At 42.2% G+C, this 23,128-nt stretch overlaps 1 protein-coding gene across 6 annotated transcripts in view; it reads right to left on the bottom strand.

Annotated features, from left to right (window-relative positions):
* The window catches only part of LOC110493174 (ubiquinol-cytochrome-c reductase complex assembly factor 1-like), a 48,797-nt gene extending 27,959 nt beyond the window's left edge, over window positions 1-20,838 (bottom strand). For 2 of the 6 annotated variants that reach the window (XR_005036970.1, XR_005036969.1), the window contains exons 1-2: window positions 20,560-20,837; window positions 1,436-1,522 (exon numbers count right to left, since the gene is read on the bottom strand). Coding sequence is in view for 2 of the 6 variants with exons in the window: in XM_036949841.1 (XP_036805736.1) it covers window positions 20,560-20,634 (75 nt within the window). In the remaining 4 variants the exon portion in view is untranslated. Of the gene's footprint in view, window positions 1-1,435; window positions 1,523-20,559 lie in introns of all 6 variants that reach the window. The other 4 variants (XR_005036968.1, XM_036949842.1, XM_036949841.1 and 1 more) reach the window with 3 other exon arrangements.
* Between the last annotated feature and the right edge of the window lie 2,290 nt (window positions 20,839-23,128).

Below are 23,128 nucleotides of genomic sequence, written 5' to 3'. Positions count from 1 at the left end.
TTGACATTTTTTCCCATTCCTCTTTGCAAAACAGCTCGAGCTCAGTGAGGTTGGATGGAGAGCATTTGTGAACAGCAGTTTTCAGTTCTTTCCACAGATTCTCGATTGGATTCAGGTCTGGACTTTGACTTGGCCATTCTAACACCTGGATATGTTTATTTTTGAACCATTCCATTGTAGATTTTGCTTTATGTTTTGGATCATTGTCTTGTTGGAAGACAAATCTCCGTCCCAGTCTCAGGTCTTTTGCAGACTCCATCAGGTTTCTTCCAGAATGGTCCTGTATTTGGCTCCATCCATCTTCCCTGTCCCTGCTGAAGAAAAGCAGGCCCAAACCATGATGCTGCCACCACCATGTTTGACAGTGGGGATGGTGTGTTCAGGGTGATGAGCTGTGTTGCTTTTACGCCAAACATAACATTTTGCATTGTTGCCAAAAAGTTAAATTTTGGTTTCATCTGACCAGAGCACCTTCTTCCACATGTTTGGTGTGTCTCCCAGGTGGCTTGTGGCAAACTTTAAACGACACTTTTTATGGATATCTTTAAGAAATGGCTTTCTTCTTGCCACTCTTCCATAAAGGCCAGATTTGTGCAATACACGACTGATTGTTGTCCTATGGACAGAGTCTCCCACCTCAGCTGTAGATCTCTGCAGTTCATCCAGAGTGATCATGGGCCTCTTGGCTGCATCTCTGATCAGTCGTCTCCTTGTATGAGCTGAAAGTTTAGAGGGAAGGCCAGGTCTTGGTAGATTTGCAGTGGTCTGATACTCCTTCCATTTCAATATTATCGCTTGCACAGTGCTCCTTGGGATGTTTAAAGCTTGGGAAATCTTTTTGTATCCGAATCCGGCTTTAAACTTCTTCACAACAGTATCTCGGACCTGCCTGGTGTGTTCCTTGTTCTTCATGATGCTCTCTGCGCTTTTAACGGACCTCTGAGACTATCACAGTGCAGGTGCATTTATACGGAGACTTGATTACACACAGGTGGATAGTATTTATCATCATTAGTCATTTAGGTCAACATTGGATCATTCAGAGATCCTCACTGAACTTCTGGAGAGAGTTTGCTGCACTGAAAATAAAGGGGCTGAATAATTTTGCACGCCCAATTTTTCAGGTTTTGATTTGTTAAAAAAGTTTGAAATATCCAATAAATGTCGTTCCACTTCATGATTGTGTCCCACTTGTTGTTGATTCTTCACAAAAAAAATACAGTTTTATATCTTTATGTTTGAAGCCTGAAATGTGCCAAAAGGTCAAAGTTCAAGGGGGCCGAATACTTTCGCAAGGCACTGTACATGACTAGCATGTGACAATAGCAGGATCATATCAAGGATAGCATCACAAATGAATACATAAATACCACTTGAAGCTTGATATTGACTTGATTCAGCTGTGTAGTGCTAAGGCAAAAACAAAAATGTGCACCCCTTTGAGTCCCCAGGACCAGGACTGAGAACCGCTGCTCTTCATTGGGACAACTCATCATCTGCAAACAGGCTTTCACAGCTCTCTCTATCAGAGGACAAAAAAACAAACAAGAAATAGACTTCATTATACGCAAATTAGACAGCACTGAATATGATGTTCTGTATCCTCACTTCTAAGGACTGGAACTACACAAAAGTACCTGCTCTATCCAGAATAGCATGCTCTCCCACTTTGACAGCTGGGCCTGCTATCCTTTCACCGTTCTCCATGGCTGTTAGCTAGCTACCTACAGATGTATTTTACTGTGTTAAATATATCAAGATAGCTAGCTAAAATTAAGTTAGGTAGCTGGTCAAATGTAATTATCTTAGCTAGCCATTTATGCCGTATGTCAACTAGCTAGCTACGTTAGCAGCTCATTTGAGTTAAAATGCACTGTAGCTAGTTACTGTAACTAATAATAATATATTTTTTTTTTTACATTTTCAAAATGTATTTACTTACCTGAATGGGTTCTCCCAGCCATGTGGACGATTGAAAAAACAGGGCAGCAAAGTGTTTGTACCAGAGCGGTTTAGAGCAATTTAATATTTGCCTGTGAATAACTAGACTTCATACAAACTTGTTAAGTAGACTTCTTGACACACAACCGAAGATGCTGCCATATCCTGCCAACACGCCCAAAAGCGAGCCACTCAGGCGGAGAATGACATGTGGAAAAAGGCGAGGAACGAGATGGGAGTAACAAGTGGAAAGGGGGAAAAGTATTATTATTACTATTAAGCCTGCATATTAATTATATAAAAGACCCTTAGATATGCGTTGACAGCTGGAGGCATTTTATTTTTCACAAGTGTACTGTAGCAGGATGAGAATTCTAGAAACAATGTTTATAGGATGGGCTATTAGCTGAACAATAGACTATATTCAACCTTTACGAAATAATTGTCTAATAGACGAGCTAGGTGTGAAAAAAAAAAACTTTCCAACTCGCAACAAATATATTTGTTTTTGACCTTACTAAAGGCACTGCATCTCAGTGCCAGAGGCATTACTAAAGTCCCTGGTTCGAATACAGGCTGTACCACATCCGACCGTGATTGGGAGTGCCATAGAGCGGCGCACAATTGGCCCAGCGTGATCCGGGTTTGGCCGTGGTATGCCTCCATTGTAATTAATCTTTTGTTTTTACCCGTCTTGCCTAGTTACAGTGGGGCAAAAAAGTATTTAGTCAGCCACATAGTGTGCAAGTTCTCCCACTTAAAAAGATGAGGCCTGTCATTTTCATCATAGGTACACTTCAACTATGACAGAGAAAATGAGACATTTTTTTTTTTGTTGATTTTTTATGAATTTATTTGCAAATTATGGTGGAAAAACTAATGGGGAGTCACTAGAGCAGTGGTTCTTAACCTGGGTTCGATCGAACCCCAGGGGTTCGGTGAGTCAGTCTCAGGGGTTCGGCGGAGGTCAAGACACACATCTGATTCATATGATTCGTGAGGACACGCTCCGCTTGGCCATCATGGCTGCAGGTGATCACGCTACATCGCTTAGCCTATCTGTGCTGCAGGGAATTTGGTGCGCTCAGTAGTCGACTTGTGACTGTCGTGATGGTACGTCTTGTGATGGTACGTCTTCTTTCTTAATATTTTAATCCCTTCATACTTACTATGTCGAGCAAAAAAAGAAAGTGGTCGGACGAATATGTACAATATGGATTCACATGTATAACGGAACGTGATGGGAGTCAGTGTCCTAACTGCATGATTTGCAATGCCAAGTTGAGCAATTCTAGTCTAGCACCGGCAAAACTAAGAGAACACTTCCTTAAGCTGCATGGAGATGGAAAATACAAGAACACAACGCTCGCTGAATTCAAGGTGAAGAGAGCCAGATTCGATGAAAAGGCTACTCTGCCTGTTATCGGCTTTGTACCCATCAACAAACCGATCCTCACAGCATCGTACGAAGTTGCTTGCCTCCAAAACTGGCAGAAGTATTAAAAATTGTAGTGGAATGCGTGAACTATGTGCGAACTAGTGCTCTGCGGCATTGCATCTTCAGTGAGCTGTGTAAAGAAATGGGCTCTGAATTCGAGGTACTTCTCTGTACCATTCTAACGTTCGGTGGTTATCCCGGGGATAGGTGCTGAATCGTGTTTTTGCTGTGCGTGTGGAATTAGCCCTGTTTTTGCAAGAGCACCAACATTGTCATGCAGATTGCTTAAAAAATTCTGAGTTCATTCTCATTTTAGCGTACATGGCCGATATCTTCGCAGCTCTCAATCATCTCAATCAAAAGATGCAGGGCGGTGGAGTCAACATCATCGAAGCGGAGGAAAACCTGAAGGCTTTTCAAAAAAGGCTACCGTCATGGAAACGACGGACAGAGAACAATAACTTCGCAAACTTTCCCCTGCTGGACGACTGTGTAAGTAAGATCGAAGATGTATCTGGAATCGGAGACATTTCTGTACCCGCGGAACTGAAGCAAGCAATTGCCACGCACTTAGATTTTGATGATTTTGTTCTTTGAACAGTGATGTTGATGCACGGTTCATTTTGTGCACCAGTCAAATATATACCTGTTTTGAATTTGAAAAAATCATTATATTTTTCCAATTAAGAAGGGTTCGGTGAATGCGCATATGAAACTGGTGGGGTTCAGTACCTCCAACAAGGTTAAGAACCACTGCACTAGAGGTTATATACCCTTTGTTGACAATGACAGAGGTCAAACGTTTTCTGTAAGTCTTCACAAGGTTTTCACAGACTGTTGCTGGTATTTTGGCCCATTCCTCCATGCAGATCTACTCTAGAGCAGTGATGTTTTGGGGCTGTTGCTGGGCAACACGGACTTACAACTCCCTCCAAAGATTTTCTATGAGGTTGAGATCTGGAGACTGGCTAGGCCACTCCAGGACCTTGAAATGCTTCTTACGAAGCCACTCCTTTGTTGCTCGGGCAGTGTGAATGGGATCATTGTCATGCTGAAAAACCCAGCTACGTTTCAGCTTCAATGCCCTTGCTGATGGAAGGTTTTCACTCAAAATCTCACGATACATGGCCCCATTCATTCTATCCTTTACACGGATCAGTGGTCCTGGTCCCTTTGCAGAAAAACAGCCCCAAAGCATGATGTTTCCACCCCCATGCTTCACGGTATGGTGTTCTTTGGATGCAACTCAGCATTCTTTGTCCTCCAAACACGACGAGTTTAGTTTTTACCAAAAAGTTATATTTTGGTTATGACATTCTCCCAATCTTCTTCTGGATCATCCAAATGCTCTCTAGCAAACTTCAGACGGGCCTGGACATGTACTGGCTTAAGCAGGGGGACACGTCTGGCACTGCAGGATTTGAGTCCCTGGCGGCATAGTGTGTTACTGATGGTAGGCTTTGTTACTTTGGTCCCAGCTCTCTGCAGGTCATTCACTAGGTCCCCCCGTGTGGTTCTGGGATTTTGCTCACCGTTCTTGTGATCATTTTGACCCCACGGGGTGAAATCTTGCATGGAGCCCCAGATCGAGGGAGATTATCAGTGGTCTTGTATGTCTTCCATTTCCTAATAAATTGCTCCCACAGTTGATTTCTTCAAACCAAGCTGCTTACATATTGCAGATTCAGTCTTCCCAGCCTGGTGCAGGTCTACAATTTTGTTTCTGGTGTCCTTTGACAGCTCTTTGGTCTTGGCCATAGTGGAGTTTGGAGTGTGACTGTTTGAGGTTGTGAACAGGTGTTTTTTATACTGATAAGTTCAAACAGGTGCCATTAATACAGGTAACGAGTATTAATGGTCAGACTCCGGAGACGGGCACACCGTGCACCACTCCCTAGCATTCTTCTTGCCAATGTCCAGTCTCTTGACAACAAGGTTGATGAAATCCGAGCAAGGGTAGCATTCCAGAGGGACATCAGAGACTGCAACGTTCTTTGCTTCACGGAAACATGGCTCACTGGAGAGACGCTATCCGAGGCGGTGCAGCCAACGGGTTTCTCCACGCATCGCGCCGACAGAAACAAACATCTTTCTGGTAAGAAGAGGGGCAGTATGCCTTATGGCTAACGTGACATGGTGTGATGAAAGAAACACACAGGAACTCAAATCCTTCTGTTCACCTGATTTAGAATTCCTCACAATCAAATGTAGACCGCATTATCTACCAAGAGAATTCTCTTCGATTATAATCACAGCCGTATATATCCCCTCCCAAGCAGACACATCGATGGCTCTGAACAAACTTTATTTAACTCTCTACAAACTGGAAACGATTTATCCGGAGGCTGCATTCATTGTAGCTGGGGATTTCAACAAGGCTAATCTGAAAACAAGACTCCCTAAATTTTATCAGCATATCGATTGCGCAACCAGGGATGGAAAGACCTTGGATCATTGTTACTCTAACTTCCGCGACGCATATAAGGCCCTGCCCCGCCCACCTTTCGGAAAAGCTGACCACGACTCCATTTTGTTGATCCCTGCCTACAGACAGAAACTAAAACAAGAGGCTCCCACGCTGAGGTCTGTCCAACGCTGGTCCGACCAAGCTGACTCCACACTCCAAGACTGCTTCCATCACGTGGACTGGGACATGTTTCGTATTGCGTCAGATAACAATATTGACGAATACGCTGATTCGGTGTGCGAGTTCATTAGAACGTGCGTTGAAGATGTCGTTCCCATAGCAACGATTAAAACATTCCCTAACCAGAAACCGTGGATTGATGGCAGCATTCGTGTGGAACTGAAAGCGCGAACCACTGCTTTTAATCAGGGCAAGGTGTCTGGTAACATGACCGAATACAAACAGTGCAGCTATCCCCTCCGCAAGGCTATCAAACAAGCTAAGCGTCAGTACAGAGACAAAGTAGAATCGCAATTCAACGGCTCAGACACAAGAGGCATGTGGCAGGGTCTACAGTCAATCACGGACTACAGGAAGAAATCCAGCCCAGTCACGGACCAGGATGTCTTGCTCCCAGGCAGACTAAATAACTTTTTTGCCCGCTTTGAGGACAATACAGTGCCACTGACACGGCCTGCAACGAAAACATGCGGTCTCTCCTTCACTGCAGCCGAGGTGAGTAAAACATTTAAACGTGTTAACCCTCGCAAGGCTGCAGGCCCAGACGGCATCCCCAGCCGCGCCCTCAGAGCATGCGCAGACCAGCTGGCCGGTGTGTTTACGGACATATTCAATCAATCCCTATACCAGTCTGCTGTTCCCACATGCTTCAAGAGGGCCACCATTGTTCCTGTTCCCAAGAAAGCTAAGGTAACTGAGCTAAACGACTACCGCCCCGTAGCACTCACATCCGTCATCATGAAGTGCTTTGAGAGACTAGTCAAGGACCATATCACCTCCACCCTACCTGACACCCTAGACCCACTCCAATTTGCTTACCGACCAAATAGGTCCACAGACGATGCAATCTCAACCACACTGCCCTAACCCATCTGGACAAGAGGAATACCTATGTGAGAATGCTGTTCATCGACTACAGCTCGGCATTCAACACCATAGTACCCTCCAAGCTCGTCATCAAGCTCGAGACCCTGGGTCTCGACCCCGCCCTGTGCAACTGGGTACTGGATTTCCTGACGGGCCGCCCCCAGGTGGTGAGGGTAGGCAACAACATCTCCTCCCCGCTGATCCTCAACACTGGGGCCCCACAAGGGTGCGTTCTGAGCCCTCTCCTGTACTCCCTGTTCACCCACGACTGCGTGGCCACGCACGCCTCCAACTCAATCATCAAGTTTGCGGACGACACAACAGTGGTAGGCTTGATTACCAACAACGACGAGACGGCCTACAGAGAGGAGGTGAGGGCCCTCGGAGTGTGGTGTCAGGAAAATAACCTTACACTCAACGTCAACAAAACTAAGGAGATGATTGTGGACTTCAGGAAACAGCAGAGGGAACACCCCCCTATCCACATCGATGGAACAGTAGTGGAGAGGGTAGCAAGTTTTAAGTTCCTCGGCATACACATCACAGACAAACTGAATTGGTCCACTCACACAGACAGCATCGTGAAGAAGGCGCAGCAGCGCCTCTTCAACCTCAGGAGGCTGAAGAAATTTGGCTTGTCACCAAAAGCACTCACAAACTTCTACAGATGCACAATCGAGAGCATCCTGTTGGGCTGTATCACCGCCTGGTACGGCAACTGCTCCGCCCTCAACCGTAAGGCTCTCCAGAGGGTAGTGAGGTCTGCACAACGCATCACCGGGGGCAAACTACCTGCCCTCCAGGACACCTACACCACCCGATGTTACAGGAAGGCCATAAAGATCATCAAAGACATCAACCACCCGAGCCACTGCCTGTTCACCCCGCTATCATCCAGAAGGCGAGGTCAGTACAGGTGCATCAAAGCTGGGACCGAGAGACTGAATAACAGCTTCTATCTCAAGGCCATCAGACTGTTAAACAGCCACCACTAACATTGAGTGGCTGCTGCCAACACACTGACAATGACACTGACTCAACTCCAGCCACTTTAATAATGGGAATTGATAGGAAATGATGTAAATATATCACTAGCCACTTTAAACAATGCTACCTTATATAATGTTACTTACCCTACATTATTCATCTCACATGCATACGTATATACTGTACTCTATATCATCGACTGCATCCTTATGTAATACATGTATCACTAGCCACTTTAACTATGCCACTTTGTTTACATACTCATCTCATATGTATATACTGTACCCGATACCATCTACTGTATCTTGCCTATGCTGCTCTGTACCATCACTCATTCATATATCCTTATGTACATATTCTTTATCCCCTTACACTGTGTATAAGACAGTAGTTTTGCAATTGTTAGTTAGATTACTTGTTGGTTATTACTGCATTGTCGTAACTAGAAGCACGAGCATTTCGCTACACTCGCATTAACATCTGCTAACCATGTGTATGTGACAAATAAAATTTGATTTGATTTTATTTGATTTGGAGGACAGAGGAGCCTCTTAAAGAAGAAGTTACAGGTCTGTGAGAGCCAGAAATCTTGCTTGTTTGTAGGTGACCAAATACTTATTTTCCACCATAATTTGCAAATAAATTCATAAAAAAATCCTACAATGTGATTTTCTGGATTTTTTTTGTCTGTAATAGTTGAAGTGTACATATGATGAAAATTACAGGCCTCTCATCTTAAGTGGGAGAACTTGCACAATTGGTGGCTGACTAAATACTTTTTTGCCCCACTGTATGTATGTACGTACATTTTACACCTTTATTTAACTAGGCAAGTCAGTTAAGAACAAATTCGTATTTATAATGACGGCCTACCCCGGCAAAACCCGGACGACGCCGGGCCAATTGTGCGCCGCCCTATGGGACTCCCATGCACGGCCGGATGTGATACAGCCTCCCAATCAGGCTTCTATGGTCAAATTTCTTCAAAGAAACCACTACTAAAGGACACCAAGAAGAAGATGAGTTGCTCGTTTCTTGACCCAAGCAATGGACATTAGACCAGTGGAAATCTGTCCTTTGGTCTGATGAGTGCAAACTGGAGATTTTTGGTTCCAACCACCGTGTCTTTGTGAGCCGCAGAGTAGGTGAATGGATGACCTCAGCATGTGTAGTTCCCACTGTAAAGCATGGAGGTGGTGGTGTGATGGTGCTTTGCTGGTGACACTGTCATGATTTATTTAGAATTCAAGGCACACTTAACCATCATGGCGGCCTAGTGGTTAGCCTAGTGGTTAGAGCGTTGGACTAGTAACCGGAAGGTTGCGAGTTCAAACCCCCGAGCTGACAAGGTACAAATCTGTCGTTCTGCCCCTGAACAGGCAGTTAACCCACTGTTCCCAGGCCGTCATTGAAAATAAGAATTTGTTCTTAACTGACTTGCCTGGTTAAATAAAGGTAAAATAAAAAAAATAAAAAATAAAATGGCCTTCACAGCATTCTGCAATGATAGCCCAAACCAGATGGGATGGCGTATCATTTGCTTTTCAAGAGGATAATGACCCAACACACCTCCAGGCTGTGTAAGGGCTATTTGACCAAGGAGAGTGATGCATCAAATGACCTGGCCTACACAATCATCCAACCTCAACCCAAATTAGATGGTTTGGGATGAGTTGGACCACTGAATGAAGGAAAAGCAGCCAACAAATGCTCAGCAGCCAACTCCTTCAAGACTATTGGAAAAGCATTCCAGGTGAAGCTGGTTGAGAGAATGCCAAGTGTGCAAAGCAATCAAAGCAAAGGGTGGCTACTTTGAAGAATCTCAAATACAAATTATATTTGTTTATAACTTTAGTTACTACACGATTCCATATATGTTTTGTTTTTTTGCTTGAATCTTTGGGTGCCAATTAAAATTCACACGCCAGATGGGGAACTCCGTTCTACATTTTCACGTACAATTTCTTGGATCCAAATAACCTAAACCAGTGTGAGTAGGAATCTGCATTCGTGTGCTTCCCCCCCAACATGACACCATTTTCATGCAATGTTTAGCTTCCTGAATGTTTAGCTTTGATTGAGTCCAGGCCTGGAGCTTATGTCATCCCCTGCTTCCCAATGTCAACAGAATTAGTGGCAGGAAAGTGGCTTTGACAGGAAGTCAGAGGAGTGGTGGGCATGTTTGATGAAGAGGGCTGTGGCAGCGCAATTCATCACCCAACTCTGATGAGCTCATGCATACCTTTCTATCCCTGGTCTGGATCAAATACCAAGGCATGTGGTAACTAAAGCCATGAGGCTATATAAATACAATTATGTATCTCCACACTGTTTAAACAAATAATTTGACATCACCTCCTTCCTATAAGCTAAATTTAGACTGGTATACAATAACACTGTCCATATCGTTTAGGAGTTATCCCCACATATTTATGAACTGCTGAGCATGATGTCCTTTGTGGTAAGCTATCTCATGAATTGATATAATGTATCCAAGTGAGCAGACACCTAAGTTAATTGATTCATGAATTGCACTTCATACCCGCTCCCATACCCTATAATTCTGTATTTCTTTGTGACTAACATGTACACAGGTAGACCAGAAAAGCCACATCCCTGATTGGCAGATGAGTAGCAACCCTGATTAGATGTACCTGCTGTTCATCGGTTATTCCCTACAAATGCTGTTTTGAATTAAAATAAACGTGTACCTACACACTGAAGAAGGCTGTAAAGCCCCGATGCAGTGAAAATTGTAAGATAAATAAATTAAGCTTGATGCAACATCTTTTTAAGTTCAGGCTCATTATGCAAACTGGGAAACCATGCATCCTGAGGCTGCATTTACTGCAGCTGTGGACTTTAAAGCAAATTTGAGGAAAAAGCTAACTAAATTCTATTAGCAAATTGACTATAGTCCTCGTGCTGGAAAAACACTCAACCATTGTTATTCTAACTTCAGGGATGCATACAAGGCCCTCCCCTGCCCTCCTTTCGCCAAATCTGACCACGACTCCATTTTGATCCTCCCTTCCTATAGGCAGAAACTCAAACAGGAAGTACCCGTGCTTTCAACACTGGTCTGACCAATCAGAATCCACGCTTCAAGATGGTTTTGACTGGGATATGTTCCGCGTAGCTTCAGTGATTAATATCGATGTACACTACCGTTTGAAATTTTTGGGGTCACTTAGAAATGTCTTGTTGTTTTCCATGAAAGCATACATGTAATGAGTTGCAAAATTAATAGGAAATATAGTTAAGACATTGACAAGGTTATAAATAATGATTTTAAATTGAAATAATAATTGTGTCCTTAACTTTTTTTGTCAAAGAATCCTCCATTTGCAGCCATTACAGCCATGCAGACCTTTGGCATTCTAGTTATCAATTTGTTGAGATAATCTGAAGAGATCTCACCCCATGCTTCCTTAAGCACCTCTCACAAGTTGGATTGGCTTGATGGGCCCCTCTTACATACCATACGGTCAAGCTGCTCCCACAACAGCTCAATAGGATTGAGATCCGGTGACTGTGCTGGCCACTCCATTATAGACAGAATACCAGCTGACTGCTTCTTCCCTAAATAGTTATTGTATAGTTTGGAGCTGTGCTTTGGGTCATTGTCCTGTTGTTGGAGGAAATTGGCTCCAATTAAGCACCATCCACAGGCTATGGCATGGTGTTGCAAAATGGAGTGATATAGCCATCCTTTTTCAAGATCCCTTTCACCCTGTACAAATCTCCCACTATACCACCATCAAAGCACCCCTTGAGGGAAACATGTTTCAGTCTTAGAGATTTGAGACTGGGACTGAGGTTGACATTCAGCAGGACAACAACCCTAAGCATACTGCTGAAGCAACACTCGAGTGGTGTAAGGGGAAACATTGACATTTCTTGGAATGGCCTAGTCAAAGATCAGACCTCAATAAAATTGCGTCCCTTCTTCTTCTCTGGCAAGCAGAGTCAGGGTATATGCAACAGTTTGGGCCGCCTGGCTCGTTGCAAACTAATTTGCCAGAATTCTATATAATTATCACATAACATTGAAGGTTGTGCAATGTAACAGCAATATTTAGACTTAGGGTTGCCACCGGTTCTATAAAATACGGAACGGTTACGTATTTCACTGAAAGAATAAATGTTTTGTTTTCAAAATGATAGTTTCCGGATTGGGATAGGGGGCACAATGGGAAGTTTGGATGAAAAGCGTGCCCAGAGTAAATTGCATGTTACTCAGGCCCAGAAGCTAGGATATGCATATAATTGGTAGATTTGGATAGAAAACACTCTAAAGTTCCCAAAAGTTAAAATAATTAAAATGTTAAAATAATATCTGTGAGTATAACAGAACTCATTTGGCAGACAAAAACCTGAGAAAAATCCAACCAGGAAGTGGGAAATCTGAGGTTTGTAGCTTAAGTGATTGCCTATCCAATATCCTGTGTCTATGGGATCAGATGGCACTTCCCAAGGCTTCCAGTAGATGTCAAGTCTTTAGAAGTTGTTTCAGGCTTGCTTGCTAGGCGCTGACCTAACATAATCGCATGGTAAGCTTTCGCCGTAAAGCCTTTTTGAAATCGGACACTGTGGCTGGATTAACAAGAAGTTTCTCTTTAAAATGGTGTATAAAACGTGTATGTTTGAGGAATTTTAATTATGAGATTTCTGTTTGAATTTGGCGGCCTGCAATTTCACTGTCTGTTGGCGAGGTGGGACTCTCATATCCCGACCACCATTCCTTGTTTGTAAATGCACGCGTAACGAACTCCATTATTGCCTTGACTATCAGAGGAGTTGCTGTGACGCTTGTTACGCGCAGCAGTATTTTGGAAAGTTGTATTTTCAATGATTTCATTGAAGATATCATGGTGAATAAATCAGGAAAAGCGAAGTCAAAGTCTAAAGTGAGTGGAAAGTGAGAAATTTTTTGTTTGAGGAATCTTTGAGTGTTATGATTCAAACAGGAACTGAGAAGCTGTTTCTGCAAGGAAACATATATTTGAAATATATATTTTGTAATTTGCAATGAAATGTGTGGTTTTTTTGTGTTTGTGTGTGTGTTGGTTGGTTTGTTTGGGGGTGTGTATAAACACTGCTCAAAAAAATAAAGAGAACACTTAAACAACACAATAACTCCAAGTCAATCACACTTCTGTGAAATCAAACTGTCCACTTAGGAAGCAACACTGATTGACAATAAATTTCACATGCTGTTGTGCAAATGGAATAGACAACAGGTGGAAATTATAGGCAATTAGCACGACACCCCCAATAAAGGAGTGGTTCTGCAGGTGGGGACCACAGACCACTTCTCAGTTCCTATGCTGATGTTTTGGTCACTTTTGAATGCTGGCGGTGCTTTCACTCTAGTGGTAGCATGAGACGGAGTCTACAACCCACACAAGTGGCTCAGGTAGTGCAGCTCATCCTGGATGACACATCAATGCGAGCTGTGGCAAGAAAGTTTGCTGTGTCTGTCAGCGTAGTGTCCAGAGCATGGAGGCGCTACCAGGAGACGGGCCAGTACATCAGGAGACGTGGAGGAGGCCGTAGGAGGGCAACAACCCAGCAGCAGGACTGCTACCTCCGGCTTTGTGCAAGGAGGAGCACTGCCAAAGCCCTGCAAAATGACCTCCAGCAGGCCACAAATGTGCATGTGTCTGCTCAAATGGTCAGAAACAGACTCCATGAGGGTGGTATGAGGGCCCGACGTCCACAGGTGGGGGTTGTGCTTACAGCCCAACACCATGCAGGACGTTTGGCATTTGCCAGAGAACACCAAGATTGGCAAATTCGCCACTGGCGCCCTGTGCTCTTCACAGATGAAAGCAGGTTCACACTGAGCACATATGACAGACGTGACAGAGTCTGGAGACGCCGTGGAGAACGTTCTGCTGCCTGCAACATCCTCCAGCATGACCAGTTTGGCGGTGGGTCAGTCATGGTGTGGGGTGGCATTTCTTTGGGGGTCCGCACAGCCCTCCATGTGCTCGCCAGAGGTAGCCTGAATGCCATTAGGTACCGAGATGAGATCCTCAGACCCCTTGTGAGACCATATGCTGGTGCGGTTGGCCCTGGGTTCCTCTTAATGCAAGACAATGCTAGACCTCATGTGGCTGGAGTGTGTCAGCAGTTCCTGCAAGAGGAAGGCATTGATGCTATGGACTGGCCCGCCAGTTCCCCAGACCTGAATCCAATTGAGCACATCTGGGACATCATGTCTCGCTCCATCCACCAACGCCACGTTGCACCACAGACTGTCCAGGAGTTGGCGGATGCTTTAGTCCAGGTCTGGGAGGAGATCCCTCAGGAGACCATCCGCCACCTCATCAGAAGCATGCCCAGGCGTTATAGGGAGGTCATACAGGCACGTGGAGGCCACACACACTACTGAGCCTCATTTTGACTTGTTTTAAGGACATTACATCAAAGTTGGATCAGCCTGTAGTGTGGTTTTTCACTTTAATTTTGAGTGGGACACCAAATCCAGACCTCCATGGGTTGATAAATTTGATTTCCATTGATACATTGTGTGATTTTGTTGTCAGCACATTCAACTATGTAAAGAAAAAAGTATTTAATAAGAATATTTCTTTCATTCAGATCTAGGATGTGTTATTTTAGTGATCCCTTTATTTTTTTGAGCAGTGTATATATATTTTCTATTTTTTTATTCAAATGGAATGGAGTAGAACAGCAAACACACACATGGCCACTGCGCCTGCTACCCCTCTCCATTTCCATATGAAATAGCCATTGGGTGCTGTTCAGGGGAGGGCAGGCCCACAACAATGGCCAGAGTTGAATGGAACAGCACTTCACCTTAGTGACTGTTCCCTCTGCTCTATACAATACATATCTGTTTATTTTATGTGATGATAAAAGGCTCATACAATACAAATATTTTTTAAATGTTTTCTTTCACAGTGATAGCAACTCTGACTGGGAGCCCCCGGTGCCAAGCTGCCCGCTCTACCTCTGCCCCCTCTACTCCTCCCTCCAGTGGTGTTCATATGCCACAGTTCATTACTGCAGGGATTACTGTGCCTCAGGGCCAAAAGGGCACAGTATGGAGGCGTCGTTGTGTTCTGTGTCGCATGACCAGCACCACTTGTTCAGTTTGCCTCTGCTTTACATCAGGAGAGACTGCTATGGGACATGGCACAGGCAGCAACATATTGTGTAGAGGATTTCCAAAAGGGTGTACTGTTTTTTTTTATAGATATTTTTTTCTAATATTTTACAAAATTGTGTGTGTATGTGTTAGTTATAGGTCATTTCACCAATTCGGCCACTTGTGTGGGACACCTGGGTGACTTCATGCTAAATGTCATGTAGCTCACCCATTCCTGAAGTTATCAGTCTGAAACGTTGCACACCTACAGGTGTCCTCGTGTTATCCATCAAAATTATCTCCAGCATCCAATCGGACTGTGTGGCTATTCTAGTACATGTGAAAGATGATACTACAACAAAAAACGTATGCTCTTTCTTTCTCTTTTCTTCCACCAGATCTACTGTGTTATATTCTCCTACATTCAATTAACATTTCCACAAACTTCAGAATGTTTCAATTCAAATGATACCAAGAATATGCATATCCTTGTCTCTGGGGCTGAGCTACAGGCAGTTAGATTAGGGTATGTCTTCAGGTGGAAATTGAGAACAAGGGATGCAGCCATAAGAGGTTACTGACTTAAGGCTCGTATTTCTGTGTTTATTATAATTAAGTCTATGATTTGATAGAGTAGACGGACTGAGCGGTGGTAGGCAGCAGTAGGCTCGTAAGCATTCATTCAAACAGCACTCTCCTGTGTTTGCCAGCAGCTCTTCGCAATGCTTTAAGCACAGCGCTGTTAATGACTTCAAGTCTGTCAACTCCCGAGATTAGGCTGGCAATACTAGTGCCTCTAAGAACATCCAATAGTCAAAGGTAAATTAAATACAAATGATAGAGATAAATAGTCCCATAATTCCTATAATAACTACAACCAAAAACTTCTTAACTGGGAATATTGAAGACTCATGTTAAAAAGAACCACCAGCTTTCATATGTTCTCATAGTCTGAGCAAGGAACTTAAACGTTAGCTTTTTTTACATGGCACATATTGCACTTTTACTTTATTCCAACACTGTGTTTTTGCATTATTTAAACCAAATGTAACATGTTAGTTAGTTAGTTAGTTGAGACTAAATTGATTTTATCTACGTATTATATTAAGTTAAAATAAAAGTGTTCATTATTGTCATTATTACAAATATATTTACATTTTAAAAAATCTACCGATTAATTTGTATCTGCTTTCTTAGGTCCTCCAATAAATCGGTATCGGCGTTGAAAAAAATCATAATTGGTCGACCTCTAGTCTGAACCCCGCCCTGTGCAATTGGATCCTGGACTTCCTGACAGACCGCCCCCAGGTGGTGAAGGTAGGAAACAACACCGCCATCTCACTGATCCTCAACACTGAGGCCCCACAAGGGTGCATGCTCAGCCCCCTCCTGTACTCCCTGTATTGTTATTGCATTGTTCTCAATGCTATGGAAATGTACTCGAAGACTAGCACAACAACTCAGTCATAGATTACTAGCCTGTCGATTACTTATTACATCAATTGCTTACAGAGCAATGTTTAACAAACACCTGTCTGTATTGTATGGATTGGCACCTGGCTGGAATATAGGCTACCTCTCTCTGGTGATGAACTCATTAGAAGGAATGAACTACAGTGGCAAGAAAAAAGTATGTGAACCCTTTGGAATTACCTGGATTTCTGCATAAATTGGTCAAATTCGATCTGATCTTCATCTAAGTCACAACAATAGACCAACAGTGTGCTTAAACTACTAATACAGAAATTGTATTTTTTTTTGTCTATATTGATTGAATACATAATTTAAACATTCAGTTTAGTTTGGAGAAGTATGTGAACCCCTAGGCTAATGACATCCCCAAAAGCTAATTGGGAATCAGGAATCAGCTAACCTGGAGTCCAGTCTATGAGACAAGATTGGAGATGTTGGTTAGAGCTGCCTTGCTCTATTAAATTATTATTATTTTATTTTTTTCAAGTACAACATTTCAGTTTACTATTCACAAGAAGCATTGCCTGATGAACCATCCCTCGAACAAAAGAGATCTCAGAAGACCTAAGATGAAGAATTGCTGACTTGCATAAAGCGTGAAAGGGTTACAAAAGTATCTCTAAAAGCCTTGATGTTCATCCATCCACAACAAGACAAATTGTCTATAAATGGAGAAAGTTCAGAACTGTTGCTATTTTCCCTAGGAGTGGCCATCCTGCAAAGATGACTGCAAGAGCACAGCACAGAATGCACAATGAGGTTATGAAGAATCCTAGAGTGTCAGCTAAATACTTAGAAATCTCTGGAACACGCCAACATTTGTTGATGACTTTACGATACGTAAAACACTAAACAAGAATGGTGTTCATGGGAGGACACTAGAGGTCGACCGATTAAATCGGACGATCTTTATTTATTTGTAATAATGACAACTACAACAATACTGAATTAACACTTATAGGACTATTTCCCTCTATACCATTTGTATTTCATTAACCTTTGACTAATGGATGTTCTTATAGGCACTTTAGTATTGCCAGTGTAACAGTATAGCTTCCGTCCCTCTCCTCGCTCCTCCCTGGGCTCGAACCAGCAACAACAATTAGCGCGCGCTAACTAGCTAGCCATTTCACTTCGGTTAGACGGGCCTCATCTCGGGAGTTGATAGGCTTGAAGTCATAAACAGCGCAACGATGCTTGACGCACAACGAAGAGCTGCTGGCAAAACGCACAAGTGCTGTTTGAACGAATGTTTATGCGCCTGCTTCAGCCTACCACCGCTCAGTCAGATACTTAGATACTTGTGTGCTCAGTCAGATTATATGCAACGCAGGACACGCTAGATAATATCTAGTAATATCATCAACCATGTGTAGTTAACTAGTGATTATGATTGATTGTTTTTTATAAGATAAGTTTAATGCTAGCTAGCAACTTACCTTGGCTTACTGCATTCACGTAACAAGCAGTCTCCATGTGGAGTGCAACGAGAGAGAGGCAGGTCGTTATTGCGTTGGACTAGTTAACTAAGGTTGCAAGATTGAATCCCCCGAGCTGACAAGGTGAAAATCTGTCGTTCTGCCCCTGAACAAGGCAGTTAACCCACCGTTCCTAGGCCGTCATTGAAAATAAGAATGTGTTCTTAACTGACTTGCCTAGTTAAATAAAAGGTATAAAAAATAATAAAAATAGGCAAATCGGCACCCAAAAATACAGATTTCCGATTGTTATGAAAACTTGAAAATCGGCCATTCCGATTAATGGGTCGACCTCTACCCATAATGTCAAAGTGGAATTATGTTTTCATACAGTTTTCCAAATGAATGAAAAGCTGAAATGTCTCGAGTCAATAAGTATTCAACCCCCTTGTTATTGCAAGCCTAAATATTTTTACGAGTAAAAATGTGCTTAGCATGTCAAACTCTACTGAGTCCATGGAAATTAACATATATTTTTTTATTATAACTACCTCATTTCTCTACCTCGCACCTACAGTGGTTCTTCCTTTAATAAAAGTTACGAGTTTATGCCACGACCGTTTGTGGTAGATGGTGGCATTCTGTCATTGCACCACACCACCACAAAGGGGAGTTCGAACGCTGATCTATCGGTGCTCTAAACTGTGGCAATTAATGGAGGCATTTTCAGTCAGTCTCCTCTGGCACTACAGTCCTGCATTAGGCAACAACAAAAACGGTCAGTGGTCCTGGAGTTAGGAGAGAACTTGGGTAAATACACAATGGGGGAATTTCACTTGACATGTGGACTGACAATGTTCCAAAAAATAGGCACGGTCGGCTTTTGGTTTCTCTCCCTCTAAAAACAGAAATAAATCATTCTAAATAACAAACTGGCTTTATTTACAAATTAGTAAGAATGTCTCACCCCATGTTCAAGAATGGCCGTTTTCCCTTTATTCAGATTACAATCGCTCACTTTCCGTTATATGAAACGAAATCTCAAAAATATTATTTTTCAAAACAAAGAGATTATTATTATTAACCCTGCATTAAATTATTTAAAAAACCCTTAGATATTTTCACAGATCTAATTTGCCCAAATAAAAAATGCCCCTTAGAGGATTCTAAATGAATATCTAAATGTAATTATTGACGGAAAGTCAGGTGGCATTGGCGGAGTTGAAGAGGGTGAGGAACAAGATAGAGTCACAATCCATGCCAGGCAAACAAGCAGATTATTTAAGTTCAAATCGGGTTTAATTCAGGAGACCTACACGTGGAGAATATGTTTTTGTTGTAGATATACTGTAGGCCTACTGTAGGCGAAAGGAGTCTCACTAGCATTGAGTAATGTGCTATTAAAGTGTTGTAGGTCTTATTTTTATTTAACCTTTATTTTACTTCATAAAGGTCTACTTACTCTGCTTGCGTCTTGACCCAGTTTATGCCCTCATTTGCAATGCAAACCATAACAAATTACTATGGGAATAAATGGAAGAGGCAAGTGGAAGAGGGAAAAAGTAAGGAACTTCTCTGTCGGCCCTGGAGACGTTTTGGAAAAATGTTTTCACAAAGGCTGTAAGCAGGACAATATAGACACGATGTGGTCCCAAAAACACCTCTGACAAATAGTCCAGCATATCTCTTGATGATGATGATGATGATGATCTGGCTCGGGCCTATTCCGGTATGAGTTATTTGGCCCAAATGTATTACTTGGGGAGATTGTGGCTACTCTGGCAGATGATTACGCAGGCGTGTTAATATAATTAACATTTCATTATTAATTTTTTTCATATTTTCTCATTGTTTCTGGGATCAAAAAATACAATTAACATTTAAATTAAATTATTTAAGTGTCCTGTTCAAGAACTACTTCAGTATTTTGATACTTTGTGCAAGGCAACCGGGAGACCCAAGAGACGACGCTCATTTGGCCCAGCGTCGTCCAAGTTAGGGTTTGGCCGGCCATGCAGTGGGCTTTTGGTTTCTCTCCCTCTAAAAACAGGGAGTGAAAACAAGCGAAGCAGGCTGTGAATTCTCCAAACAATGTTTCTAGGATGGGCTTTTAGCAGGAGAATAGACTCGTCAACCTTTACATATGTAATACCTGCCAAAGGTGATTCTACAAAGTATTGACTCAGGGGTGTGAATACTTATGTAATTTCATTTTCAAAAATTGCAAAAAAAAAATTCTAAACATGTTTTCACTGTGTCATTATGGAGTATTGTGTGTAAATGGGTGAGATTTTTTAAATATTGAATCCATTTTGAATTCAGGCTGTAACACAAAATGTGGAATAAGTCAAGGGTATAAATACTTAGAGTTACCAGTTTTCTGAACGCGGTATAAATTAGTGAGTCTGGTCATGTTTAAATTCACCTGGGTTGGAATCAATGTTAGCTGATAAAGCCTAATGTTAGATCATGTTTTTCTTATGTTTTTGGAACACTCAATAGAGTAAGGCAATTATATATTCTTACTGTCCAATCACAGTGCGCGTGACTTGCTCGCTAGAGTTGTTTAATTTGGCTACCAATAAATGTTGCGACTTCACATTAAGCTAAAGCCATTAGCTAGCTAATGTTAAGCTACACTAGTTAGCTAACATTAGTCTTCAATTACCTTTCCAAGGGTGGCTCTTGATGCTGACACATTTATAATGTTCCTTACGATGGACTGCAATGGTCGCCGATACATCACTCCTCCAAAAGTTACAATATTTAAGTATTCCAACTAAGACACAGGAATCAGTGTGTTTTTTCAATTAAATCTTCACGTTTTGTAACCTTGATACGGACCCTACTCCTCCCACAAGTAAAGTTAATGATAAAGGAATCTGTCCTACCACGAATGCTGCCCGGTCTGAAACAGTGTAACGTTACGTACATACATTCTGCCTGATGATAAAAAACACATAAGAAGAACCACATTTTAGATAGTCAACTGGATTACATTGTTTGCCTATTTATATGGGGGACCAACCTGCCATAAATTACAATTAAATTAAATTATAAATAAATAAATCATCACGTTATCTTCTTCGTTGATGGGGTTTAACGGCGGTTGGCATCCAATGTTAATGATGCACTACCGCCACCAGCTGGATGGGGAATTGAATAAGAAACAAAAAAAAAACATTTTGGGAAAGTGGAGAAATGACATCATACAAAATACTAAATTAAACATGTCACTTCTTCAATCACAGTCCACTCCAAAAGACATCCCTACACAGGCACCTGTAATGGCGGAACATTCACAGGCAGGATTTTTTGCACGGCCTCGGCTGTGAAATCACAGCCAAAAAAACGTTCAGCTGCATTCACAATGATTCAAATTATCTTGCACTTCTTCTCTGCTTGTGTTGTACAGTTTTTGACCAGCAATAAATAATACAAAGTCCACCTTTTTACCATGTAGCATTTCACTATCCCTCAGTTCTTCCCCACCACACTTTCCTTCCAATCTTCTCACCGCCTCCAGATAGGATACACGTTGGACACTCCTTACCCTTGCGGCCTCATACTCCTTCACTCTAACAGGGCACTCCAGGAATTCAGGCGCATGTTCACCTCCACAGTTGTAGCATTTCACTTAATCTGACCAAATCTTTTAAATTTACGACACTGAGGGAGGCGCTTGTGTACAAAGCTCTTACAGAGTATCTCATGAATCCTAACTTTGTATGAGAAAGGAAAGACTCAAAGAACAGTAGGTAGCATGGATGAAGTGATTTTCTTTTCTCCATCCACCATACAGGTCAGTCAACGTGCACCAAGCTCTTAATCAATGTCTTCAGTTATATCCTCTTCCTTTATATCTTGCGCCACCCCATAAATAACCCCCTTGATAGGAGCCCTGATATGCAAATCCATACAGGAAACATTCCACTCCGATATCTTTTTGAATCTTTACACGTTTCTTCTGCTCCAGACACACACACAAAAAATACGACCACTTCTTGTGACTCCGATTCCACACTTTCTTCCAACACATTCTAGATTTTTCTCGAGACGTTAAATGGATTTCCCAAGTAGAATTGATCCCAAACCCTCACTCTGACAAAAAAACAAGTCTAGTGGATTCCTATTTTCCACAGTTTTACTTCTCGTTTCCCTTTTTCTTCACCAATGTAACCCCCACCCATTCTCACTTTATGCACCATTAGCTTCACCCAACTCACTAGCGGTTACAAACAAAACCTCAGTTTCTGCCATCTTCTCCCCCTCTCTAGGTCAACACTCAACACATCATTAAATAAATGAGCAAGGAAATACAATACAGAATAAAATTATTTAATTTTCTCTACATATATGTATTTAATTATTTATGTATTATCTAATTATTCATACATATATATATTTTTATTTCTGTATTTCTTCCTCCAATATGATAATGGGGGGGGGTGTAAATCAACGGGTGGTATGTCTGTGTCGTATCAAACACACCATTGGTTGATCAGTGTCACAATGCATTGCTGGACTGCTTTTGCTTTCTTTGGCACCACTTATGTGAAGTCAGCCAATGGTATAATTTGCAGTTTGCCTTCAAAATAAGTGTGCATTGAAACTGAGGCAAACGCATACAAATAGTGGAATCATGCCATATTTGGACTAGTTGATGCTTAAGTATAAAATGTTAAATTCATCAAATGACAATAATTTGTTAATTAGACTTTTTTTTATCAGTTGAAATCGCACTGTGGGTGTATTAGACTTCAGAATTGGGGCATTTACAGCCTTGCCTATCGATTTTCGGTCCATGAAATGTTCACAACTGAAGAGTTTACGCAAATATTTGTTGTGTATGTAGGTGGCAGGGAAGTCAAGCGCAGGATAATTAAACTTGGTATAATTGGAGTATTTTAATAACTTAAAACAAACTCCAAAACCAAAGTCCATAATAAAATAAATGTGGGTACAATAACCCGTCTCACACCAATCCATAAAACATGAACAGAACAATAAATAATCTCTGACAAGGAAACGGGGAAGGGGAAACAAAATGTTAAATACACAACACTGAAATGAATGTGATTGGAACCAGGTGTGTTAGAAGACCAGACAAAACCAATGGAAAATGAAACCTGGATCATTGATGGCTAGAAGACCGGTGACGTCGACCACCGAGCACCGCCCGAACAAAGAGGCATCGACTTCGCCAGAAGTCGTGACAGTACACGTCCTCCACCGGA

This window comes from Oncorhynchus mykiss, chromosome 17 (assembly GCF_013265735.2).
Source record: "Oncorhynchus mykiss isolate Arlee chromosome 17, USDA_OmykA_1.1, whole genome shotgun sequence".
In the NCBI taxonomy this organism is placed as follows: Eukaryota; Metazoa; Chordata; class Actinopteri; order Salmoniformes; family Salmonidae; genus Oncorhynchus; species Oncorhynchus mykiss.
Note: the sequence above shows the minus strand (reverse complement) of the source record. Positions and strands in the feature narration are given on the sequence as shown.